The 24459-nt window shown below is 39.6% G+C and overlaps 1 protein-coding gene across 1 annotated transcript in view; it reads right to left on the bottom strand.

Moving 5' to 3' along the window:
• The window catches only part of ANKDD1B (ankyrin repeat and death domain containing 1B), a 57690-nt gene extending 37608 nt beyond the window's left edge, over positions 1-20082 (bottom strand). Inside the window, 3 exon segments of the mRNA XM_057497507.1 lie at positions 13779-13877; positions 16313-16416; positions 19800-20082. Of these exon segments, the coding sequence (XP_057353490.1) occupies positions 13779-13877; positions 16313-16416; positions 19800-19968 (372 nt within the window). The 5' untranslated portion in view covers positions 19969-20082.
• Between the last annotated feature and the right edge of the window lie 4377 nt (positions 20083-24459).

A 24459-nucleotide genomic window follows, 5' to 3' on the forward strand; every position in this document is an offset into this window, starting at 1 on the left:
TTAACACACTACTCACTCCAAACAACAGATCAACCAGACAGACAATAAGTAAGGAGACTGAGGCACTGAACAATGTATTAGAACAGACAGACCTAACGGGCATCTACAGAACAAACACTCTATCCAAAAGCAAAAGAATATACATTCTTCTCAAGTGCACATGGAACATTTTCAAGAATAGATCATCTATTAGGCCCCAAAAAGAGCCTCAGTAAATTCAGAAAGACTGAAATTGTACCAACCAGCTTCTCAGACCACAAAGGTATGAAACTAGAAATAAATTACACAAAGAAAACATAGAAGCCCACAAACACATGGAGGCTTAATAACATGCTCCTAAATAATCAATGGATCAATGACCAAATAAAAACAGAGATCAAGCAATATATGGAGACAAATGACAACAATAATTCAACACTGCAAAATCTGTGGGACACAGTGAAGGCCATGATAAGAGGGAAGTAAATTGCAATATAGGCCTACCTCAGGAAAGAAGAACAATCCCATATGAATAGTCTAAACTCACAATTAACAAAACTAGAAAAAGAAGAACAAATGAGGCCCAAAGTCAGTATAGGGAGGGACATAATAAAAATAAGAAAATAAATAAATAAAATCAAGAAAATAAAACAATAGAAAGAATCCATGAAAGCAGGAGCTGGTTCTTTGAGAAAATAAACAAAATAGATAAACCCCTAGCCAGACTTACCAAGAAAAAAACAGAGTCTACACACATAAACAGAATCAGAAATGAGAAAGGGAAAATCACTACAGACACCACAGAAATACAAAGAATTATTAGAGAATACTATGAAAAATTATATACTTACAAACTGGATAACCTAGAAGATATGAACAACTTTCTAGAAAAATACAATCTTCCAAGTCTGACCCAGGAAGAAACAGAAAATCTGAACAGACCAATTACCAGCAACAAAACTGAACTGGTAATCAAAAAAAATCCCTAAGAACAAAACTCCTGGACCAGATGGCTTCACCACTGAATTTTATCAAACATTTAGTGAAGACCTAGTACCCATCCTCCTTAAAGTTTTCCAAAAAGTAGAAGAGGAGGGAATAGTCCCAAACCCATTCTATGAGGCCAGCATCACTCTAATACCAAAACCAGGCAAAGACACCACAAAAAAATAAAATTACAGACCAATATCCCTAATGAACATAGATGCAAAAAATTCAACAAAATATTAGCAAATTGAATTAAAAAATACATCAAAAAGATCATCCAACATGATCAAGTAGGGTTTATTCTAGGGATGCAAGGATGGTACAATATTCGAAAATCCATCAACATCATACACCACATTAACAAAAAGAAGGACAAAAACCACATGATCATCTCCATAGATGCTGAAAAAGCATTTGATAAAACTCAACATCCATTCATGATAAAAACTCTCAATAAAATGGGTATACAGGGCAAGTACCTCAACATAATAAAGGCCGTATATGACAAACCTACAGCAAACATCATACTTAATAGTGAAAACCTGAAAGCTTTTCCTTTAAGATTGGGAACAAGACAAGGATGCCCACTCTCCCCACTTTTATTCAGCATAGTTCTGGAGGTTCTAACCACAACAATAAGACAACACAAAGAAATAAAAGGCATCCAGATTGGTAAGAAGAAGTTAAACGGTCACTGTTTGCAGATGACATGATATTGTACATAAAAAACCCTAAGGAATCTACTCCAAAACTACTAGAACTAATATCTGAATTCAGCAAAGTTGCAGGATACAAAATTAATACACAGAAATCTGTTGCATTCCTATATACTAACAATGAACTAGCAGAAAGAGAAATCAGGAAAACAATTCCATTCACAATCACATTCACATCAAAAAGAATAAAATATCTAGGACTAAACCTAATCAAGGAAGTGAAAGACCTATACTCTGAAAACTACAAGACACTCATAAGAAAAAATTAAAGAAGATACCAATAAATGGAAACATATCCCATGCTCATGGATAGGAAGAATTAGTATTGTCAAAATGGCCATCCTGCCTAAAGCAATCTACAGATTCAATGAATCCCTATAAAAATACCAATGGCATTCTTCAACAAACTAGAGCAAATAGTTCTAAAATTCATATGGAATGACCAAATACCCTGAATAGCCAGAGCAATCCTGAGAAGAAAGAATAAAGCTGGGGATTATGCTCACTGACTTCAAGCTCTACTACAGAGTCACAGTAATCAAGACAATTTGGTACTGGCACAAGAACAGACCCATAGATGAATGGAACAGGATAGAGAGCCCAGATATAAACCCAAGCATATATGGTCAATTAATACATGATAAAGGAGCCATGGACATACAATGGGGAAATGACAGCCTCTTCAACAAAAGGTGTTGGCAAAACTGGACAGCTACATGTAAGAGAATGAAACTGGATTATTTTCTAACTGCATACACAAAAGGAAACTCGAAATGGATCAAAGACCTGAATGTGCATCATGAAACCATGAAAGTCTTAGAAGAAAACATAGGCAAAAATCTCTTGAATATGAACATGAGCAACTTTTTCCTGAATGCATCTCCCCGGGCAAGGGAAACAAAAGAAAAAATGAACAAATGGGACTACATCAAGTTAAAAAGCTTCTGTACAGCAAAGGATACCATCCATAGAACAAAAAGGCATTCTACAGTATGGGAGAATATATTTGTAAACAACATATCTGACAAGGGATTAACATCCAAAATATACAAAGAACTCACATGACTCATCAGCCAAAAAGCAAATAGCTAGTTAAAAAATGGGCAGAGCATAGGAACAGACAATTCTCCAAAGAAGAAATTCAGGTGGCCAACAGGTACATAAACAGATGCTCCACATCACTAATCATCAGTGAAATGCAAATTAAAACCACCATGAGATATCACCTCACACCAGTTAGAATGGCCACTATCCAAAAGACAAGAAACAACAAATGCTGGTGGGGATGCAGAGAAATAGGAACCCTCCTACACTGTTGGTGGGAATGCAAATTGGTATAACCACTGTGGAAAGCAGTATGGCAGTTCCTCAAAAAACTAAAAATAGAAATACCATGTGACCCAGTAATTCCACTCCTAGGAATTTACCCAAAGAAAACAAAGTCACTGATTCAAAAAGATATATGCTCCCCTTGTTTATTGCCATATTGTTTGCAATAGCCAAGGTAATGGAAACAACCTAAGTGTCCATTGAATGGATAAAGAAAATGTGGTACATATACACAATGGAACATCATTCAGCCATAAAAAAAAAAAAGAAATCCTGCCATTTGTGACAACATGGATGGATCTAGAGGGTATTATGCTCACTGAAATAAGCCAGGTGGAGAAAGACAAATACCATATTATTTCACTTATTTGTAGAATATAAAAACAAAGCAAAACAGAGGGAACAAAACAGCATTAGACTCATAGATACTGAGAAGTGACTAATGGTTACCAGGGGGGAGGGAAGTGGGTGAGGGAGACAGGAGGGGGACTGTTGAATCACTGTGATATACATTTGATGATAAAAATAATAATAAAAATATACATATTAATGTTTTTTAAAAAACTAAGAAAAAACTCAACAATAAGAAAACAATATGGAGGGGCGGAAGATGGCGGCGTGAGTAGAGCAGCGGAAATCTCCTCCCAAAACAACATATATCTATGAAAATATAACAAAGACAACCCTTCCTAGAATAAAGACCAGAGGACACAGGACAATATCCAGACCACATCCGCACCTGAGAGAACCCAGCGCCTCGCGAAGGGGGTAAGATACAAGCCCTGGCCAGGCGGGAGCCGAGCGCCCCTCCCCCCAGCTCCCGGCGGGAGAAGAGCAGGCAGCGGGAGGGAGACGGAGCCCAGGACAGCCGAACACCCAGCCCCAGCCATCCGGGCCAGAGTGCAGGGCGCTCGATACTAGGAAAACAGGGCAGCAAGAACAGTGAGCAGGCACTGGAGGCTGGGCGACAGAGGGCATAAAAAAAGCGCGCGACCATTTTTTTTTTTGCTTTTTTGCTGTTTTGTTTTGGCGAGCGCTTTTTGGAAGTCTTAAAGGGATAGGGACCCCAATACTAGGGAAACAGGGCAGCAAGAACAGTGAGCAGGCACTGGAGGCTGGGCGACAGAGGACATAAGAAAAGCGCGCGACCATTTTTTTTTTTTTGCTTTTTTGCTGTTTTGTTTTGGCGAGCGCTTTTTGGAAGTCTTAAAGGGATAGGGACCCCAATACTAGGGAAACAGGGAGCCAAGAACAGTGAGCAGGCACTGGAGGCTGGGCGACAGAGGACATAAGAAGAGCGCGCGACCATTTTTTTTTTTGCTTTTTTGCTATTTTGTTTTGGCGAGCGCTTTTTGGAAGTCTTAAAGGGATAGGGACCCCAATACTAGGGAAACAGGGCAGCAAGAACAGTGAGCAGGCACTGGAGGCTGGGCGACAGAGGACATAAGAAAAGCACGCGACCATTTTTTTTTTTTTGCTTTTTTGCTGTTTTGTTTTGGCGAGCGCTTTTTGGAAGTCTTAAAGGGATAGGGACCCCAATACTAGGGAAACAGGGCAGCAAGAACAGTGAGCGGGCACTGGAGGCTGGGCGACAGAGGACATAAGAAAAGCACGTGACCATTTTTTTTTTTTTGCTTTTTTGCTGTTTTGTTTTGGCGAGCGCTTTTTGGAAGTCTTAAAGGGATAGGGACCCCAATACTAGGGAAACAGGGCAGAAAGACCGGTGAGCAGAGGCCTGAGGCTGGCACCGGAGAATAAAGAAAAACGAACGACCACCCCCTTTTTTTTTTTTTTTTTTATTAAAAACTTTTTTTTTTTTTTTTAATTAAAAAAATTTTTTTTTTCTTATTTTTTTTTTTTTTTGTGGTCGTTGTTTTGTTTTGGCGGGTGCTTTTTGGAAGTCTTAAAGGGGCAGGGCGGGTCACTTAATCCAGAGGTAGGGAATCCGGGATCTCTGGGCACCCTAACCCCTGGGCTGCAGGGAGCAGGCAGGCCCCTTACAGAGATAAATAGCCTCCCAGCAGCTCCGGCTCCAACGCGACTCCACCATTTTGGAGTAGCTGCCCGAGCCAGGCCACGCCCACAGCAACAGCGGAGATTAACTCCATAGCAGCCGGGCAGGAAGCAGAAAGCCTGTCTGCACGCAGCTGCGCAGCACAAGCCACTAGAGGTCGCTGTTCTCCCAGGAGAGGAGGGCCACAAACCAACAAGAAAGGAAGTCCTTCCAGCTGTCACTCATCCCAGTTCTGCAGACTATTCCTATCACCATGAAAAGGCAAAGCTACAGGCAAAGATCACAGAGACAACACCAGAGAAGGAGACAGACCTAACCAGTCTTCCTGACAAAGAATTCAAAATAAGAATCATAAACATGCTGACAGAGATGCAGAGAAATACGCAAGAGAAATGGGATGAAGTCCGGAAGGAGATCACAGATGCCAGAAAGGAGATCGCAGAAATGAAACAAACTCTGGAAGGGTTTATAAGCAGAATGGATAGAATGCAAGAGGCCATTGATGGAATTGAAATCAGAGAACAGGAACGCATAGAAGCTGACATAGAGAGAGACAAAAGGATCTCCAGGAATGAAACAATGTTAAGAGAACTGTGTGACGAATCCAAAAGGAACAATATCCGTATTATAGGGATCCCAGAAGAAGAAGAGAGAGGAAAAGAGATGGAAAGTATCTTAGAAGAAATAATTGCTGAAAACTTCCCCACACTGGGGGAGGAAGTAATCGAACAGACCACGGAAATACACAGAACCCCCAACAGAAAGGATCCAAGAAGGACAATACCAAGACACATAATAATTTAAATGGCAAAGATCAAGGACAAGGAAAGAGTGTTAAAGGCAGCTAGAGAGAAAAAGGTCACCTATAAAGGGAAACCCATCAGGCTAACATCAGATTTCTCAACAGAAACCCGACAGGCCAGAAGAGAATGGCATGATATATTTAATACAATGAAACAGAAGGGCCTTGAACCAAGGATACTGTATGCAGCAAGACTATCATTCAAATATGACGGTGGGATTAAACAATTCCCAGACAAACAAAAGCTGAGGAAATTTGCTTTCCACAAACCACCTCTACAGAACATCTTACAGGGACTGCTCTAGATGGGAGCACTCCTAGAAAGAGCACAGCACAAAACACCCAACATATGAAGAATCGAGGAGGAGGAACAAGAAGGGAGAGAAGAAAAGAATCTCCAGACAGTCTATATAACAGCTCAATAAGCGAGCTAAGTTAGGCAGTAAGATACTAAAGAGGCTAACCTTGAACCTTTGGTAACCACGAATTTAAAGCCTGCAATGGCAATAAGTACATATCTTTCAATAGTCACCCTAAATGTTAATGGGTTGAATGCACCAATCAAAAGACACAGAGTAACAGAATGGATAAGAAAGCAAGACCCATCTATATGCTGCTTACAAGAAACTCACCTCAAACCCAAAGACATGTACAGACTAAAAGTCAAGGAATGGAAAAACATATTTCAAGCAAACAACAGTGAGAAGAAAGCAGGGGTTGCAGTACTAATATCAGACAAAATAGACTTCAAAACAAAGAAAGTAACAAGAGATAAAGAAGGACACTACATAATGATAAAGGGCTCAGTCAAACAAGAGGATATAACCATTCTAAATATATATGCACCCAACACAGGAGCACCAGCATATGTGAAACAAATACTAACAGAACTAAAGGGGGATATAGACTGCAATGCATTCATTCTAGGAGACTTCAACACACCACTCACCCCAAAGGATAGATCCACTGGGCAGAAAATAAGTAAGGACACGGAAGCACTGAACAACACAGTAGAGCAGATGGACCTAATAGACATCTATAGAACTCTACATCCAAAAGCAGCGGGATATACATTCTTCTCAAGTGCACATGGAACATTCTCCAGAATAGACCACATACTAGGCCACAAAAAGAGCCTCAGAAAATTCCAAAAGATTGAAATCCTACCAACCAACTTTTCAGACCACAAAGGCATAAAACTAGAAATAAACTGTACAAAGAAAGCAAAGAGGCTCACAAACACATGGAGGCTTAACAACACGCTCCTAAATAATCAATGGATCAATGACCAAATCAAAATGGAGATCCAGCAATATATGGAAACAAATGACAACAACAACACTAAGCCCCAACTTCTGTGGGACGCAGCAAAAGCAGTCTTAAGAGGAAAGTATATAGCAATCCAAGCATATTTAAAAAAGGAAGAGCAATCCCAAATGAATGGTCTAATGTCACAATTATCGAAATTGGAAAAAGAAGAACAGATGAGGCCTAAGGTCAGCAGAAGGAGGGACATAATAAAGATCAGAGAAGAAATAAATAAAATTGAGAAGAATAAAACAATAGCAAAAATCAATGAAACCAAGAGCTGGTTCTTTGAGAAAATAAACAAAATAGATAAGCCTCTAGCCAGACTTATTAAGAAGAAAAGAGAGTCAACACAAATCAACAGTATCAGAAACGAGAAAGGAAAAATCACGACGGAACCCACAGAAATGCAAAGAATTATTGGAGAATACTATGAAAACCTATATGCTAACAAGCTGGGAAACCTAGGAGAAATGGACAACTTCCTAGAAAAATATAACCTTCCAAGATTGACGCAGGAAGAAACAGAAAATCTAAACAGACCAATTACCAGCAACGAAATTGAAGCGGTAATCAAAAAACTACCAAAGAACAAAACTCCCGGGCCAGATGGATTTACCTCGGAATTTTATCAGACATACAGGGAAGACATAATACCCATTCTCCTTAGAGTTTTCCAAAAAATAGAGGAGGAGGGGATACTCCCAAACTCATTCTATGAAGCTAACATCACCCTAATACCAAAACCAGGCAAAGACCCCACCAAAAAAGAAAACTACAGACCAATATCCCTGATGAACGTAGATGCAAAAATACTCAACAAAATATTAGCAAACCGAATTCAAAAATACATCAAAAGGATCATACACCATGACCAAGTGGGATTCATCCCAGGGATGCAAGGATGGTACAACATTCGAAAGTCCATCAACATCATCCACCACATCAACAAAAAGAAAGACAAAAACCACATGATCATCTCCATAGATGCTGAAAAAGCATTTGACAAAGTTCAACATCCATTCATGTTAAAAACTCTCAGCAAAATGGGAATAGAGGGCAAGTACCTCAACATAATAAAGGCCATCTATGATAAACCCACAGCCAACATTATATTGAACAGTGAGAAGCTGAAAGCATTTCCTCTGAGATCAGGAACTAGACAGGGATGCCCACTCTCTCCACTGTTATTTAACATAGTACTGGAGGTCCTAGCCACGGCAATCAGACAAAATAAAGAAATACAAGGAATCCAGATTGGTAAAGAAGAAGTTAAACTGTCACTATTTGCAGATGACATGATACTGTACATAAAAAACCCTAAAGACTCCACCCCAAAACTACTAGAACTGATGTCGGAATACAGCAAAGTTGCAGGATACAAAATCAACACACAGAAATCTGTGGCTTTCCTGTATACTAACAATGAACCAACAGAAAGAGAAATCAGGAAAACAACTCCATTCACAATTGCATCAAAAAAAATAAAATACCTAGGAATAAACCTAACCAAAGAAGTGAAAGACTTATACTCTGAAAACTACAAGTCACTCTTAAGAGAAATTAAAGGGGACACTAACAGATGGAAACTCATCCCATGCTCGTGGCTAGGAAGAATTAATATCGTTAAAATGGCCATCCTGCCCAAAGCAATATACAGATTTGATGCAATCCCTATGAAACTACCAGCAACATTCTTCAATGAACTGGAACAAATAATTCAAAAATTCATATGGAAACACCAAAGACCCCGAATAGCCAAAGCAATCCTGAGAAAGAAGAATAAAGTAGGGGGGATCTCACTCCCCAACTTCAAGCTCTACTATAAAGCCATAGTAATCAAGACAATTTGGTACTGGCACAAGAGCAGAGCCACAGACCAATGGAACAGACTAGAGAATCCAGACATTAACCCAGACATATATGGTCAATTAATATTTGATAAAGGAGCCATGGACATACAATGGCGAAATGACAGTCTCTTCAACAGGTGGTGCTGGCAAAACTGGACAGCTACATGTAGGAGAATGAAACTGGACCATTGTCTAACCCCATATACAAAAGTAAACTCAAAATGGATCAAAGACCTGAATGTAAGCCATGAAACCATTAAACTCTTGGAAGAAAACATAGGCAAAAACCTCTTAGACATAAACATGAGTGACCTCTTCTTGAACATATCTCCCCGGGCAAGGAAAACAACAGCAAAAATGAGTAAGTGGGACTATATGAAGCTGAAAAGCTTCTGTACAGCAAAAGACACCATCAATAGAACAAGAAGGATCCCTACAGTATGGGAGAATATATTTGAAAATGACACATCCGATAAAGGCTTGACGTCCAGAATATATAAGGAGCTCACATGCCTCAACAAACAAAAAACAAATAACCCAATTAAAAAATGGGCAGAGGAACTGAACAGACAGTTCTCCAAAAAAGAAATACAGATGGCCAACAGACACATGAAAAGATGCTCCACATCGCTAATTATCAGAGAAATGCAAATTAAAACTACAATGAGGTATCACCTCACACCAGTAAGGATGGCTGCCATCCAAAAGACAAACAACAACAAATGTTGGCGAGGCTGTGGAGAAAGGGGAACCCTCCTACACTGCTGGTGGGAATGTAAGTTAGTTCAACCATTGTGGAAAGCAGTATGGAGGTATATCAAAATGCTCAAAACAGACTTACCATTTGACCCAGGAATTGCACTCCTAGGAATTTACCCTAAGAACGCAGCAATCAAGTTTGAGAAAGACAGATGCACCCCTATGTTTATTGCAGCACTATTTACAATAGCCAAGAATTGGAAGCAACCTAAATGTCCATCAATAGATGAATGGATAAAGAAGATGTGGTACATATACACAATGGAATACTACTCAGCCATAAGAAAAGGGCAAATCCAATCATTTGCAGCAACATGGATGGAGCTGGAGGGTATTATGCTCAGTGAAACAAGCCAAGCTGAGAAAGAGAAATACCAAATGATTTCACTTATCTGTGGAATATAAGAACAAAGGAAAAACTGAAGGAACAAAACAGCAGCAGAATCACAGAACTCAAGAATGGACTAACAGGTACCAAAGGGAAAGGGACTGGGGAGGATGGGTGGGTAGGGAGGGATAAGGGGGGGAGAAGTAGGGGGGTATTAAGATTAACATACATGGGGGGGTAGGAGAAAAGGGAGGGCTGTACAACACAGAGAAGGCAAGTAGTGATTCTACAACATTTTGCTATGCTGATGGACAGTGACTGTAAAGGGGTTTATAGGGGAGACCTGGTATAGGGGAGAGCCTAGTAAACATAATATTCGTCATGTAAGTGTAGATTAGTGATACCAAAAACAAAGCAAAAAAAAAAAAAAAAGGGCAGTTCCTGTGTGGTAACCTCCAACGAGTTCTACACAAGGGTATAAAGGGCATATAAAAGTGTAGGCAAAGGGTCTGTTTGTGTTTATACAGAGGATCAAAGCCTAATTGGGCTACCCTGAAAATGAACTAAGATACGATATGAAAAAGAACTTCCAACATCTGCACTCTCTGGAAGACTCATGCCAGAATATGATCATCAAAAAACCCCAACAAAGATCCACGCACTGCTACAGCAGTAGATGCACTCATCCCACCAGTTCATGGACTTGCCATGGGAATGAGGAAGGAGATATCTAAGCTGGCCTGTGCATACAGTAAAACAACAAATTTGACTGGATCTATACTGTTGGAACTCAACCAAGAATTTGGAGAAGTGCAAATTGTAGCGCTCCAAACTCTTACAACTACAGACTATTTACTGTTAAAAGAACATATGGCATGTGAACAGTCCCCAGGAATGGGTTGTTTTAATTTGTCTGATTTCTCTCAGACTGTTCAAGTTCAGTTGGACAATATCCACCATATCATAGATAAGTTTTCACAAATGCCTAAGGTGCCTTAATGGTTTTCTTGGTTTCACTGGAGATGGCTGGTAATTACAGATATGCTTTGGTTATGTAACTATACTCCTATTATGTTAATGTGTGTGCGCAATTTAAGTAGTAGCTTAAAACCTATATACGCTGAAGTTATTCTACAAGAAGATATGTCAAAGAAATAATCAATCTTCCCATGTTTTCTGCCACCTGCTACTTCTATAGCTTTTCTTCTTCCTTCCTAATTACAACCCTTAAATAGAATTCGTGCCTCATATCAAATTTACCGAGTATCATAACTCCTCCAAGTGGTAAAGATACCTCAAGACAAATGCTGGGCATAGAAGCCACAGGGCATAAATATGCAAAGAAGTAAAAAGCTAACCTTTTCAAACAATAAGGCTTCTCTCTCACTTACCAACTCTACATTTCCCTGTATGGCCCCGGAAGATGACTGGTTAGCCAGAGACGGGTAAGATTCCTCAAGGGAGGAACAACCTAAGACAGGCACAGTCGCAGGGGGGCCATCAGGTGAGAAATTGGGGATCAACAGAGGTGAGGCTTAGAACCTCACCCCCCCTGTTCTGAGAGAAATCTTCTGCATACGTGGATGTTTTATTGCCCTTGTCTAGCTTGGATTAACACATAGTCTACAGGCACACACCTGATCATCTACATTTGCTCTCTTACAACACTAAACTATGTTTTCTACCTTTATCTTGTATCTACCTACCACTTCAGCATTTTATTAAAAATAGTAATAATAAAGAGAGAAATGTGGTATCCACATATAAATCAAGTATAAAAACCAAATGAGTATTCATATTTGAACTGACTGTTTAGAGTTCATAATGCATGAGCAAAACCGAAAGTTTCTGTGATGACTGCCCTTGTACTGTTCACCATGTAACTTATTCATTATGTAAGAATTTGTTCTCCATGTAAGAACTTGTTTGTTATGCCTCAGAAGATTGGAGACTGACGAAAATTAGGCTTGGGGTGGATTAATGATTGTGCATTGAGCATTGACTCCCCTATACAGAATTTTATTGTGGTTAACAACCATTTGATCAATAAATATGAGAGATGCCCTCACAAAAAAAAAAAAAAAGAAAAAAAAAAAAGGACAGACTTCCAATGGTAAAATAAATAAGTAACCGGGATGTAATGTATAGCATAAGGAATATAGTCAAGATAATGTAACAGCTTGGTAGGGTGATAGCTGGAACCTCGAATTATGTATATAAATGTTCTACCACTGTGTTGTACACTTGAAACTAATGTAATGTAATACTGTGCGTCAACTACCCTTCAATAAAAAAATAATTATTAAAAAAGAAAAAAAAAAAAAAAGAAAACCATATCCCAATTTTTAAAAATGTTCAAAAGATTTTAATAAACACATCACCAAAGAGGATATACAAATGGTAAATACCATAAGAAAAGATGTTCAATATAACTAGTTATTAAAGAAATGCAAATTAAAATCACAATAACTTGCCAATACAAATGTATCACAATGGCTAAAACTAAGGGGGAAAATGACCCTATTAAGTACTGATGAGGACTTGGCACTCTGTTACATTGCTAGTGGGAGTGAAAATGGCATAGCCACTTTTAAAAAGTCTGGCAACTTCTTGTATATATCTTACTATATAACCCAGGAATCTCACTTCGAGGTATTTATACTAAAGAAATGAAAACTTATGCTTACATAAATACCTGTACATGAATGTTTATAGCAGCTTTATTTGTAATTGCAAAAATTGGAAACTAATGTCCTTCACTGGTGAATGGATAAATACACTGTGGTTCATCCATATACTGGAATACTATTCAACAACAAAAGGGAGGAATTACTGATATATACAACAATATGCATGAACCTCACAGGCATTTTGCTGAGGGTCAGTGCAGAGAGAAAAGAGAAAATCTCTGTGGGAATCTTCTGAACAGTTTAAGAAGCATGGTCTATTGGATTAATTGAGAACCAAGACTATCATCTTTTTCCACAACTGGAAATCATAAACATGACGTTGGTTCTCTCCAGCCCAAGTGCTTTCCTTGTACCACGGTAAAGCATCAAATAAAGTTGGGAAAAGTAGGTAGAAAATCCTCAGGGTGGGTTTTGATAGACAAATAGCTTAGCTGATTTATGGCTATCAGCATGGTCTCTGGAATCAGATGATCCAGGTTCAAATCTCATCTCCACCCTTCTTAAATGTAATTTTTTGGGTAAGATGTGTAATCTCTCTGAGTCTCACTGTCCTCATCTGTAATTTGGGTATTACAAATACCCAAGAGTAATACTTTTCTCAAAAGATTTGTGGGGAGTGACAGATACTAAATATCGAAGCAGCCTTCTTTACTTATGAGAGTTCACAGGGCAATGTCAATTAGTGTGTCCCAGGCCAGTTAGCTTCCATCTTCCATGTGTCAAATTCCACTCTGGGCAACAATCTTATTCTCACAAAATGTGTGCTACTGGCCATTACAGTCAATATAGGAAAAAAAGTAAAAGCCTAAGTCCTATAGATAATAGGTAAACGATTTAGTCACCAAATACAAAGAGCACACAATATCTATATCTCTAAAGAGATTTTTCTGAAATGAACCCTGCCAATGGAGATATTCTGCATGTAAGTGAAGAAAAGATAACCGAAGTGACCAAATTTTCCCACATACATTAATTATGCTCCAATCCATTCTACCAAATAAAGATGAGATTACCTTATCAGCAACATCCACCTGGGCCTTGTGATTGAGCAAGAAATCCATCGCAGATAAATGCTTTGCCCCCACTGCAAAATGCAAGGCTATCCAGTTCATCTGCGGAAAGATAATTTGTGTCTTCAGTCATCTGACTGTTATTTAGCCTCTTCAAGATTCTTGTTTCTTGAACAGCCATAATTTCTTATCAGGCATTTGTACTATGATTATTTATCTACTCTTTGCTTTTGCCTTTGAAAGTAGTGAGAACTGTGTCCAGCAAACTCTTGCCTTCATCTGTTATAATATCAGAATTTGGCAATCCACTGGAGAACATGACTCAAACTGAAATCTATTGCATGACCTATCATTGACGGTAACACTATAATGGATTTCAGTTAGAGAGTAAAAGTTCTGTTATCCCCTGTATGCAATCATTAATAATAGTAATTTTTTCTGCTTAGAATAATTTGATAATGCATAACAAAATTTTTCCTAGATGTTCAATCCATACATGTCCTGTCTTATGTAATTTTTTGGACTGTAAATTTTACTCAAGTAAACAAATAAATTAAAAAAGTAAGAAAGAGACAGACACAGAGAAAGAAGGCTATGAATATCGTTTGTTTCAAAAGAAAGCCTACATGGTGCTACTGGGATGTCCAGAGACAGTCTAATGTGTTTCAGACAATGGGTGTTTTGTGTAAGTAAGTCATTTGTCACATCTTCCATATTCTCAATCATATTCATAGTGCCTGGGCATATATTTACTATCCTTTGTTTCACATAAATAATTTATTACAAAAATTAAACATCTGATTTTCTTGGTAAGTAAACCAGTGATAAACAAAGTATGATAGAACATGTTACCATTGTCTGCAATCTACAACTAAGTTCTAATATGTCAAATTTGGACTTATAAAACTCCTCTATTAACTTTATTTGTAAATAAGGATGCAAGCCAAAATAGCATCCAAGATAATTCAATAAAACCATTTATATTGTTCTTCATCTTTACCACTACAGATTTTAAATAACTATACAATTAACCATGTCAACAGTCTGCTGTAAACAGGCTAAAAGAGCTGTCATTACAAAGTACAGTATAATTCATCAGGAGTTTATGATAACATGCCACACTGATTGTAATTTAAAGTACCCTAAATTGTACTATCTCCCCAACTACTTTAATATAAAAATATGGCTTGAAAGATGAGAAAGTTGTACGTGAAAAAATTTTAAACTATTGTGAAAGTATATTGGAGACTACTTCCTGCTACCTGGAAAAATGATTATTGCTTTCCTTATTCAACAATTAATCTAGATATCAACTTCAAAGATCCTTATTTCTTTTCATTTCGCTCCCTTCCTTGACTCCTTTTCTTTCTTTTTTTGGTTCCTAAAATTGCTGTGCTGAAAAATTTTGCCATTTTTCTACTCTTTCTAGGATGTCTATGCACAGCAAATACTATATAAACTCATTTAACACATCAGACACACATGCACACACAAAATATACACACAGACACACAAATTCCCACATACACATAAACAAATATGCCCTCACTTATAAACATGCACAACTACTAAACATCCTTCCATTGCATAGGATACATGATGTCAGTTTCTATAACCTCATGGCCTGAGATAGATCCATGTTTTGTGGAACCCGAAGTTTACGCCCTTTAGGGAGACCTCCTTAAAGCCAGAGTCAGAAAGCTATAATTATTTTTCAGTTATAATTTCTTATTATTTTAGATTTTATAAAACCAAATAACATGAGAACACATTGCTAAAGCCCTCACTGTCTGTACAAGTAGGGGCACTAAAGCATATGCTTCATTTAGCATTAAATCTAGCTCTGCCATTCCAGCCTGAGCCACTACACAAACTGTCCCAAACACCTGATACAGCCCCCCAACCTGTTCACTTTTACAAACTTCTGCTGTGAGTGGCTGTCAGGAAATTCCCACAAAACCAAGTGGTAGAAAATCTATTTCTGGCAGTGGGCTTTTTCCCCAAACCCAGGTACATGAAGAATACATAAGAGCCAGGTTTTAGAAGATGCCCCACTGTGCAACATGCAGATGTACTGTATTTCAAAAGCAATAAAGGGCAAACCAGTAATCTTTGGATTTTTAATTTGGAGGGCCCCAACTAACAAAGGACATCTCTGGGGAGAAAACAATGATGAATTGTGTAGCAAAAGATGTTCTGCCTTTCCAGAATGTGTGAGGCCAAAATGATCCACAAATTACAATCTAGGACCAAGTCCAGCCCCATAACCTTGACAGTCAGCTTTACCACCCACACACAGATTTTGTACACATGTGCAAAGATCTGTACACTTCTGTTCTGATAAATTAAAACACCCAGAGCCTATTCCACTGCTTGATTCCACCATTAGCTTAAACATTCCAGAACTACTAACAATGGAGCTCTCCCTCATCTCATCCAGCACAATTATTTTTATTTTTGTTATTATTTCGATTAGACTGTGTAAACCCAAGCCACCCTCAGATAAGTCACTTGTCACACTTGCAACTTCTACTTACATTGTTCCCAGCATTAATGTTAACCTTCTTTTTAAACAGCTTCTCCATAAGATCCAAATTATTGCTGTTAGCAGCATTCTGGAAGCTTTTCTCATTTGGCAGTACTGAAAACAAGCAAGCAAGAGTGACTGAGGGAATTCAAGGGGGATGAAGAGAAAGCAAACCTCATGTGGCAAACCTTGTAGCTCTAAAAACTTAAAATAACAGCCTTGAGCCTTTATCATTTTGCTATTCTGTACATGGGAACTTTGTTTCAATATTTTATAAAGCTGTATTATTAAGATTCCACTTTCTCCTCCAGCTGCAAGTGCTCTCACACACTTAAAATATTCCTAGCCCCAAACAAAACAGTATTTCCAAGGACCACCCTGAAGTCAGCAATGTAGTATTTGGGCCTAGGAGGTCGGAAGGTAGCCATGGACTTCCCAGAGGACATCATTTATACAATGTTTGTGTAAGATTAGTCAGGGAGGAGCCCAGACGCTCAGTAGAAGCTTACAAAGAAAAAATTGTTGTCTGCAGAAGGCTGTGTAGATGCCAGGCTGGCAGAAACAAACTTTAAATTGCAACACATTATAGACAAAGGCTAAAGGAGATGAACATGCTTTATTTTGAGACTTTTTGTAATACAGGGGAGCTGCAGGGCTCTCAGGGCACAACTCCAACATGGGGAATAAAATCTGAATTGGAATGGTCTGAATATCAGTAATAGACCATCTCCAAAAAGAAAGGATTCCAAGAAAGATTTTGTGTATCTCTTGCTGAGTAGTTTCCCAGTATCTGCCAAAGACTCTTTAGAATGCTACCAAGTCCAATCAAAGAGCAGGGAGTATCTTCAAGAGAGATACACACTTGTGCTTTTTCTCACTAGGATTCCCTCTTTTCCTGTCTACCACTACTCCCCCTAGCTACTACTCTTAGTGACTTCAATATCCATGAAGATGATTAATTTCATTCCTTGGTCTTTCAGTGTTCTGATTCCTTCACCTCTAATCTTTCCCTCCACATGACCTGGCCTCCAAGCCCCAGTTCCCACAGGGAGAGGAAAAGAGGACCCAGTGGTTCCTGCTCATGCAGTGAATCCTGCACTTAGGGAACCCAAACCCTTTGTAAAGGACAGTGAGCATGCTTTACTCTCACTATTGTTCATGGCTATAAGCAAACTTGCCCCTGCTCCAGAGGAGTACATTATTTCTCTCTTCCAACACGGTTTACTATACAAACATCCTGGGAAAGATGGTCCAGAACAAAGGCAGTGGGTGCTTCTGCTTGTAAGATGTGCAGAAACGCAAGAGACCCATGGAGAACTGTCTCCCAATACCAACCTGATGGAGGTTCTGCATCTCAGGACTTCTTGTATTAGTTTACTAGGGCTGCCACGTGCATTGAGCTCTTGGCAGATCTGACACAGAGGACCATGCTCTCCTTGTAACATGTTCCTCTCCAGGCTTCTGTTAGACTACGTTTTGTTTTCCCGTCTCTTTTACTGGCTCTTTCTCCTCTGCTTGATCTCCAAATGTTGGTGCACCCCAGAGTTTTCATAAAATTAACAACCTGGTGGACTTTATCACCACCATTTTACAGAGGAGGAAACTGAGACTTAGAAAAGTTAAACCACTTGCTCATGTCTTTAAGATAATAATGGTAGAACTGTCCCAGACAGTCTGAATCTAAACCCCAACCTTTCAATCATTGCACATGTCTGGGGTGTCAGCATGAGTGTACTGCTGCAGAGAAGATCCAAACTACCCACTCCATCAAATGCTTTAGCTAATACATTCTAGTTAGGCTGGACTTCTCTCAGCTCCCTCTCCTGGTTCCACACAGGACCGACCCCAGGTCCTTGCCCCTGTGTATTAACCTGATGGGAGGGTATTTCCAGTTCAAGGTCTTGTCCTTGTTTGGTATGTTCCAGGGCAAGTCAAGACTTTACTGTGATCTGAAATATGACATATAGATTCTATTCTGTCCCTAAAGCTGAATATCTTGCCCCTTTTCTACCACACCTGTTAGGAAAATTAATTTTGAGGCAGCTTCTAAGTCAACAGTGAAGCACCATAAAAGACTCGATTCATTAAGTCAGTGGTTCTTATCCCTGGCTTCAGGAAGAAATCAACCAGATACCTTTAAAAAAAAATCTAAGCCAGGTTCTTCAACTAAAGCTGATTACGTCAGACATTCTAGGGGCTCAACATTCACCAACTTGCCCACAATTTCCTGATTGTCCAACCTTGTAACAAACAATTCTGAATTTTAGTATCCCAAGAATGTGAGCTCCATCAGAAAAGGAGTTGTCATGTGCTCTCTGCACATCTAGAATATGTTTAGTAAATAGTAAGCTCTTGAATATATCGGTAGGATAGATGGATGGATAAATGGATGGACGGACGGATGGACAGATGGATGGACAGATGGATGGATGGACTAAATGAACCTTATATAAAGGAACTGGCGCTTTGCCCGCAGGGCCAGTCTTCAGGAAATGAGGCCATCCAGTTAGCTGACTTGGATGGCGTGCCCTGTCGCAGACCTGGTTTCATCCTCAACTTTTGAAGACTCTCCAACAGTGTGCCTTGCTTTCTGCTATAAATGTATTCCCAAGGTATAGATGATACATTCCATGCTTTAAAAACTTTAGTATGGAAAGATTAAGTGACTTTAGTCACACAATAAATTAAAACAGATAACAGCACATAAAACTCTTTCCCTATTTGCAAAAGGGCTTAACCATTTGTTTAAAAATATTCTACCCTTAGAGGGTATTATGCTCAGTGAAATAAGCCAGGCGGAGAAAGACAAGTACCAAATGATTTCACTCATCTGTGAAGCATAAGAACAAAGCAAAAACTGAAGGAACAAAACAGCAGCTGACTCACAGAACCCAAGAATGGACTAACAGTTACCAAAGGGAAAGGGACTGGGGAGGAGGGTGAGAAGGGAAGGAGGAGCGGAATAAGGGGCATTACGATTAGCACACATAATGTAGGTGGGGGTCACGGGGAAGACAGTATATACAGAGAAGACAAACAGTGACTCTATAGCATCTTACTACGCTGATGGACAGTGACTGTGGTGGGGTGTGTGGTGGGCACGTGAAAATGGGGAGAATCTAGTAACCACAATGTTGCTCATGTGATTGTATATTAACAATACCAAAATAAAATAATAAAAAAATTAATCCTGTACCTTAAATTGAAAGAGTAACACTTTCCTTCATTTCACAGTACAGGTTGAACCTGAAATAAAACATCCTGAGAAATGTGAGGCAAATTTTGGTTGTGGGTGGGTTTCGGTCATGAAAAGCAGCCCACAGGGGTGTGGTGGTGGAGGATGGGCTCCAGGTCCCCACAGACGAGGCCTCGCGCCCACTTCCTTCCCTCAAGGTCTTGAGGCACTGCTCCGGGCACCTTCTGCGCCCGCCCCTGGGGCCTGGGACCCCGGACCCGCCGCCCCGCCGCCCGATTTCCACAGCGCGTCCGGAACTCACGGAATTCAGGTCTGGCCGCCGCCTCCTCCCGAGGCTCCTCCTGGCTCGGGATCCGAGACAGCCCCCCAACAGAGCCGGCCCGCCGCGCCCCTCGGGTCTTCCCGGAACCCCTCCGCGGCCGCGGCCGCCCGGCGCAGCAGCCCCCTCGCCGCCGCCCGGCGGGGTCCATGGCCGTCCCCGCGGCCGGCCCAGTGCCGGCGGGGCTCACACCCCCGGCCGGGGCTGGCGTCGCGCGGGGCGGCGCGGGGTGGGAGGCAAGGAGGGTCCGCTCGCCCCTGGTACCGCAGCCCTGCCCCGGCGTGGCCGGCCTGGGAGGGTCCGTCTGCGGGGGTCGCATGCGCGGTAATACGGTTTGGTTTTACCTGAAGTAAAAACATTCTGAAAAACTCTCAGTTCATACTTAGCAATTCTTCATACAATTTTGAGAAATGTCGAGATTGGATTTATAATCAACACTATTGGAGCTTCATTTATAAATGGGTTTCCAGAATTTTCTTTTGAATAAGACTCTCAGTTTCTTCTCTGAAGGTGTACATCTTGGTGTTCCATTTTAATGCAGTGGTAACCTATTGGGCACCCCATCTTGTGTACTATTTCTTTTTTAGTGGTTTGTAAAATTAAGCATTGATGAAATACAGTAATCTATCCTGGGCAATCATGTGCCTAGCTGAAATTCTAAAAGTATGGAAGAAAAGCATAATATTGAAGGACAACCAGGATCTCTGCCCTGAATCCCTAGTACTTAAGCACAGTGTATTTGATGGATTACAAAGACAGCAAAACCATGGCACATCTCACACCTGTGCAAGATTTCAGAGGTCAGACTGGAAGTTTAGCATGTTCTAGGAGGGAAAAAATTTGAGCCCTCATAAAACAGAACTAAATTTGACCCTAGAACTGACCCAACATTTTTGTATACTCACACACCACAGACAGAAAAGTAATATTAAGAAAGCTTCATCCATAAAAATGCACAAGGGTGTTCAGAGAAGGGAAAAAAATTGATGAAAGCTGAGAAATGAGTTTAAAGGCCAGAGATTAGGCGACTGATGAGGACTTGACAAAAGGATTTGAAAGAAGTGAATGTTTCAAGAGTCCCTACAAGGGTAGACAGAATTCAGTAATAGATACGAATTTGGCAGAGGTAGTATGCATGTGTGTGTGTGTATAAACATTTATATATAATGCATATATATATATGTTTGAAATCATAATAAACTTAAGAGACTGAGGTTAGAAAGAGTTCACACCTTGCATCTCCTTGAGCCTTCTGTAGACAGCAACAATAGGACTGTCATACATTTCCTCCCACCTGGAAGGGAAACAGTTCAATATAATGGTTTGCTTAATAAATAGAATCATGTCTCCAATACCATAATATCATTTGAGTTTTGAACAACTGTTAATCCCATTATGTATTACAAAGCAAAAGCGATTACCCCTTGTGGGTAAAATTGTAGCATTTTTTAGTACATTTGCATATCCTCACCCGTGGAGAGAAGTTCATCTCCACCTGGGCAACCGAGGGAGTGTCTGAACCTGAAAGTTTAAAGGGAGGGCCGTTTTGCTTCTGCTAGAGCAGAAAAGAGAGAAGGCCCTGGACTGCAGTTTGTAAGCAATAAATGGATTTTAAACTTTATTTCTCCCTTTGACTGATTTTGGTTTTAGAGGTATTTTACCCCAGGATTTCCTTTACCCAGACTTAAACCTCTTAATTATACAACACAGTTTTTGCTCCAGGGAAATAAACACTACCTTCTGTGAAGCTCACTAAAACCCTACCAGCACCTCTAGATATATTCAAATATATTATTACTTTTCAAAATGGAACATTATTTTTTTAAAAAGGTAGCAGATATGGTTTTCAAAATTGAGTATTTCCTCAAAAAGCATTTTTTAGCCCAGGTTGTCATATTTTGAGCCTTCTTCCAAATACTTCCAAGCCACCCTAAAAGGACATAGTATTAAAATATTTATAAAGCAAGCAATTAACCAATAAAGGGAAAGAAATGCAATTCACTCTTTTTGGAATGCCCATCCCTTTGGGCCCAGCTTGATTGCAGCTGCTTATATAAGCCACCACCCTATCTTCCCAGAGAAAAATAGTAAGCTAGTAATAGACACCACTCTTTGGGCACATATTATTTATTCTTTTATGGGTCAACAAATAATAATTGACACCTACTAAGTGTCGGGCCATATACTTCATACCAAGAATTAAGAGATTAATGAAAGATAAACCAGGACCTCTAGCAGCCTACAATCTAGTAGCAAGAGACCACAGAAAAGCATGTTTCAGAGTCTTCATAGAGAAGGAGCATAGGAGAGACTGATAATTTTTTCCAGAGGGCAGGGTCCCTATCCTGAAGGTGGCTCCAGGGCTGAGTTGAAAGATGAGTAGTTGCATATGGTGGGAGAGGGCAAAGGGGTAATCAGGAAGCACATTCTGGGCAGAGGTAGCAGCCAAGCATGATACCAGAAGGGAGAAACAGCTTGATCTATGCAGGAAACTATAAACTTTGCAGTGTGACTTGATTGGCCTTGAAAGCCAAGCCAATGTTTGGGGTGCATCATGGACAGTGGTATGTGAGAGTTAGTTTGTACGGGTTTACAAGAGCCGATTGTTACATTTGCAGGAATTCTGTGAACTGGTTGACATGTCTACAGCTTGAAGACTGTCATTGTATTTACACCATAGGAATCATCATACACTGAAAATCAGTTCCCCTCTCTCAATCCCCACTGATCTTGGAGAGAGTTGAGAGCTTTTGGGATCTATTTTGTTTTGTTTCTAACATAGAGTGACATTATGAAAACACTGTTTATGGTTGCTCTGTAAAAATTCTGCAAGACAGTTTAGAATAGGGAAAGCTGAGAAATCAGTTGGAAAGTCAGAGTTTAGGCAACTAAAAAGAGCTTAATAAAAAGAGTGGAAAGAAACAGATGTTTTCAAAAGGCTCTACAGGGTAGATAGAATTCAGTAATGTATATGGAATTGACAGAGACAGAGGTGGAAGAATGAGTTAAAAGACATTTTATAATGAGGGTAGTAAAAGTATTTCCTTGTTAAATGCTAATTGTTTTTGCTTCCAGGCTTAAATAAATGTCTATACCCATTGCTTACATTTTTTTTAACCAAAGTTCCTCCTTAAACTCTGTAATACGACTTCCATTACCCATGTTAATGATGAAACTTCTTAGTCTTGGAGTCACTGCATCAGTAGGGGTAATCGATTATGCAGATATCACAATTCCCATATTAACTTCAAAATTAAAACACTTACAATGGAATTAGTTGAATTTATACATACTTCTTGCAATGCTGTTTTTCCTTATTGCACAAGACTGAAGCCCTGCATAATAGGGACAGTGTAAAGACTGACATTAAAAAAGAGATCTTTGAACTCCGTTGAAGAGAGGATTACATACATGCAAACAATTATTAGGCCTTTTTATAAGATGTCACTTGTGTTACTATACACTAATAATGATATATTTCAAAAGGACAGGTCATCCTCCTTCTCTGAAATTGCCTAAACATTTTATAGATGTGAAATGTCTCTGCAAAGCATTTTACAAATGAGGATACGAAAAGTTACCCTAAATAATATTTATCCTTTTTTACTTTATTCCCATACACTTGACATTTATTTTGTAAATGTGCAGTAAAGTAAAACAGCAGTTGCAGGTGGCTCAGGCCCTGAACATTCCAAAGAGAGGCCTTTCGGAGGACTTGCCAGAGACTGGTCCCTTGACTTCTGAGCCCTTGGAAGATCCTGCCTGATAACAGTGTTTTAGTGTGTAGCCTGGGGCCACACCGTATTAGTGTGACACAAATAGTTTATGCTAACAACATGACTTATGGTAATGCCTATTTTTTATGCCTGAGGCCCAGGGTAATGAAGTATTATGTAGATCTCTGGAGGGCTGGAGACTGAGTGGCAGCCGAGCCTACACAAGGCTGACCCCTGTGAAAATCCTGCACTGCAAGGGTTGGGTGAACTTTCCTGGTTGGCAATACGTAACAAGTATGGTGCCCGATCTCTCTTGGACATTGCCCATTTGCTTTTTCCCTTTGCTTATTTTAATCTATATCCTCCCTTGTCAACAAACTGTAACCACAAGTTAAACAGCTTTTCTGAGTTCTGGAAGTCCTCCTAATCATTTGTCTCGCCTGAGGGTAGTCTTGAGGACTCCTGACACAGAAGGTAGAGATCATTTTTTTTTCTCTATGGATAGCCAATCATGCAAGGGCTATTTATTAAATAGCAAATACTTTTTGGACCGAGTGGTCCATACCATGCCAATACTACTTTATTAATATGAACTGTATTAATTATGATAGCCTTCTAATAAATCTTGATATGTAATAGGGCCTGTCTCTTCTACCTTCTTATTTTTGGGCCTTTGCTCTTCCATATACAATCTAGGCTCTACTAAACAGCTCTTAGGAAAAACCATAAGGAATCTTGTTTTGAATTTTACTGAATTTATAGAATAATTGGAGGAAAATAATTATCTTTAAGATTGTTTTTCTTCCAATTCATGAACAGGGTTACTCTTTTCACTTACTCAAATGTACTACTTGTCTTTCAATAATACTTTGTAGTTTCTGAGTGCTTACACATATTTTGATAGCCCCCCAAGCCCCCATCTTAGG

The sequence above is a fragment of the Manis pentadactyla genome, chromosome 2 (genome assembly GCF_030020395.1).
Source record: "Manis pentadactyla isolate mManPen7 chromosome 2, mManPen7.hap1, whole genome shotgun sequence".
Lineage (NCBI taxonomy): Eukaryota > Metazoa > Chordata > Mammalia > Pholidota > Manidae > Manis > Manis pentadactyla.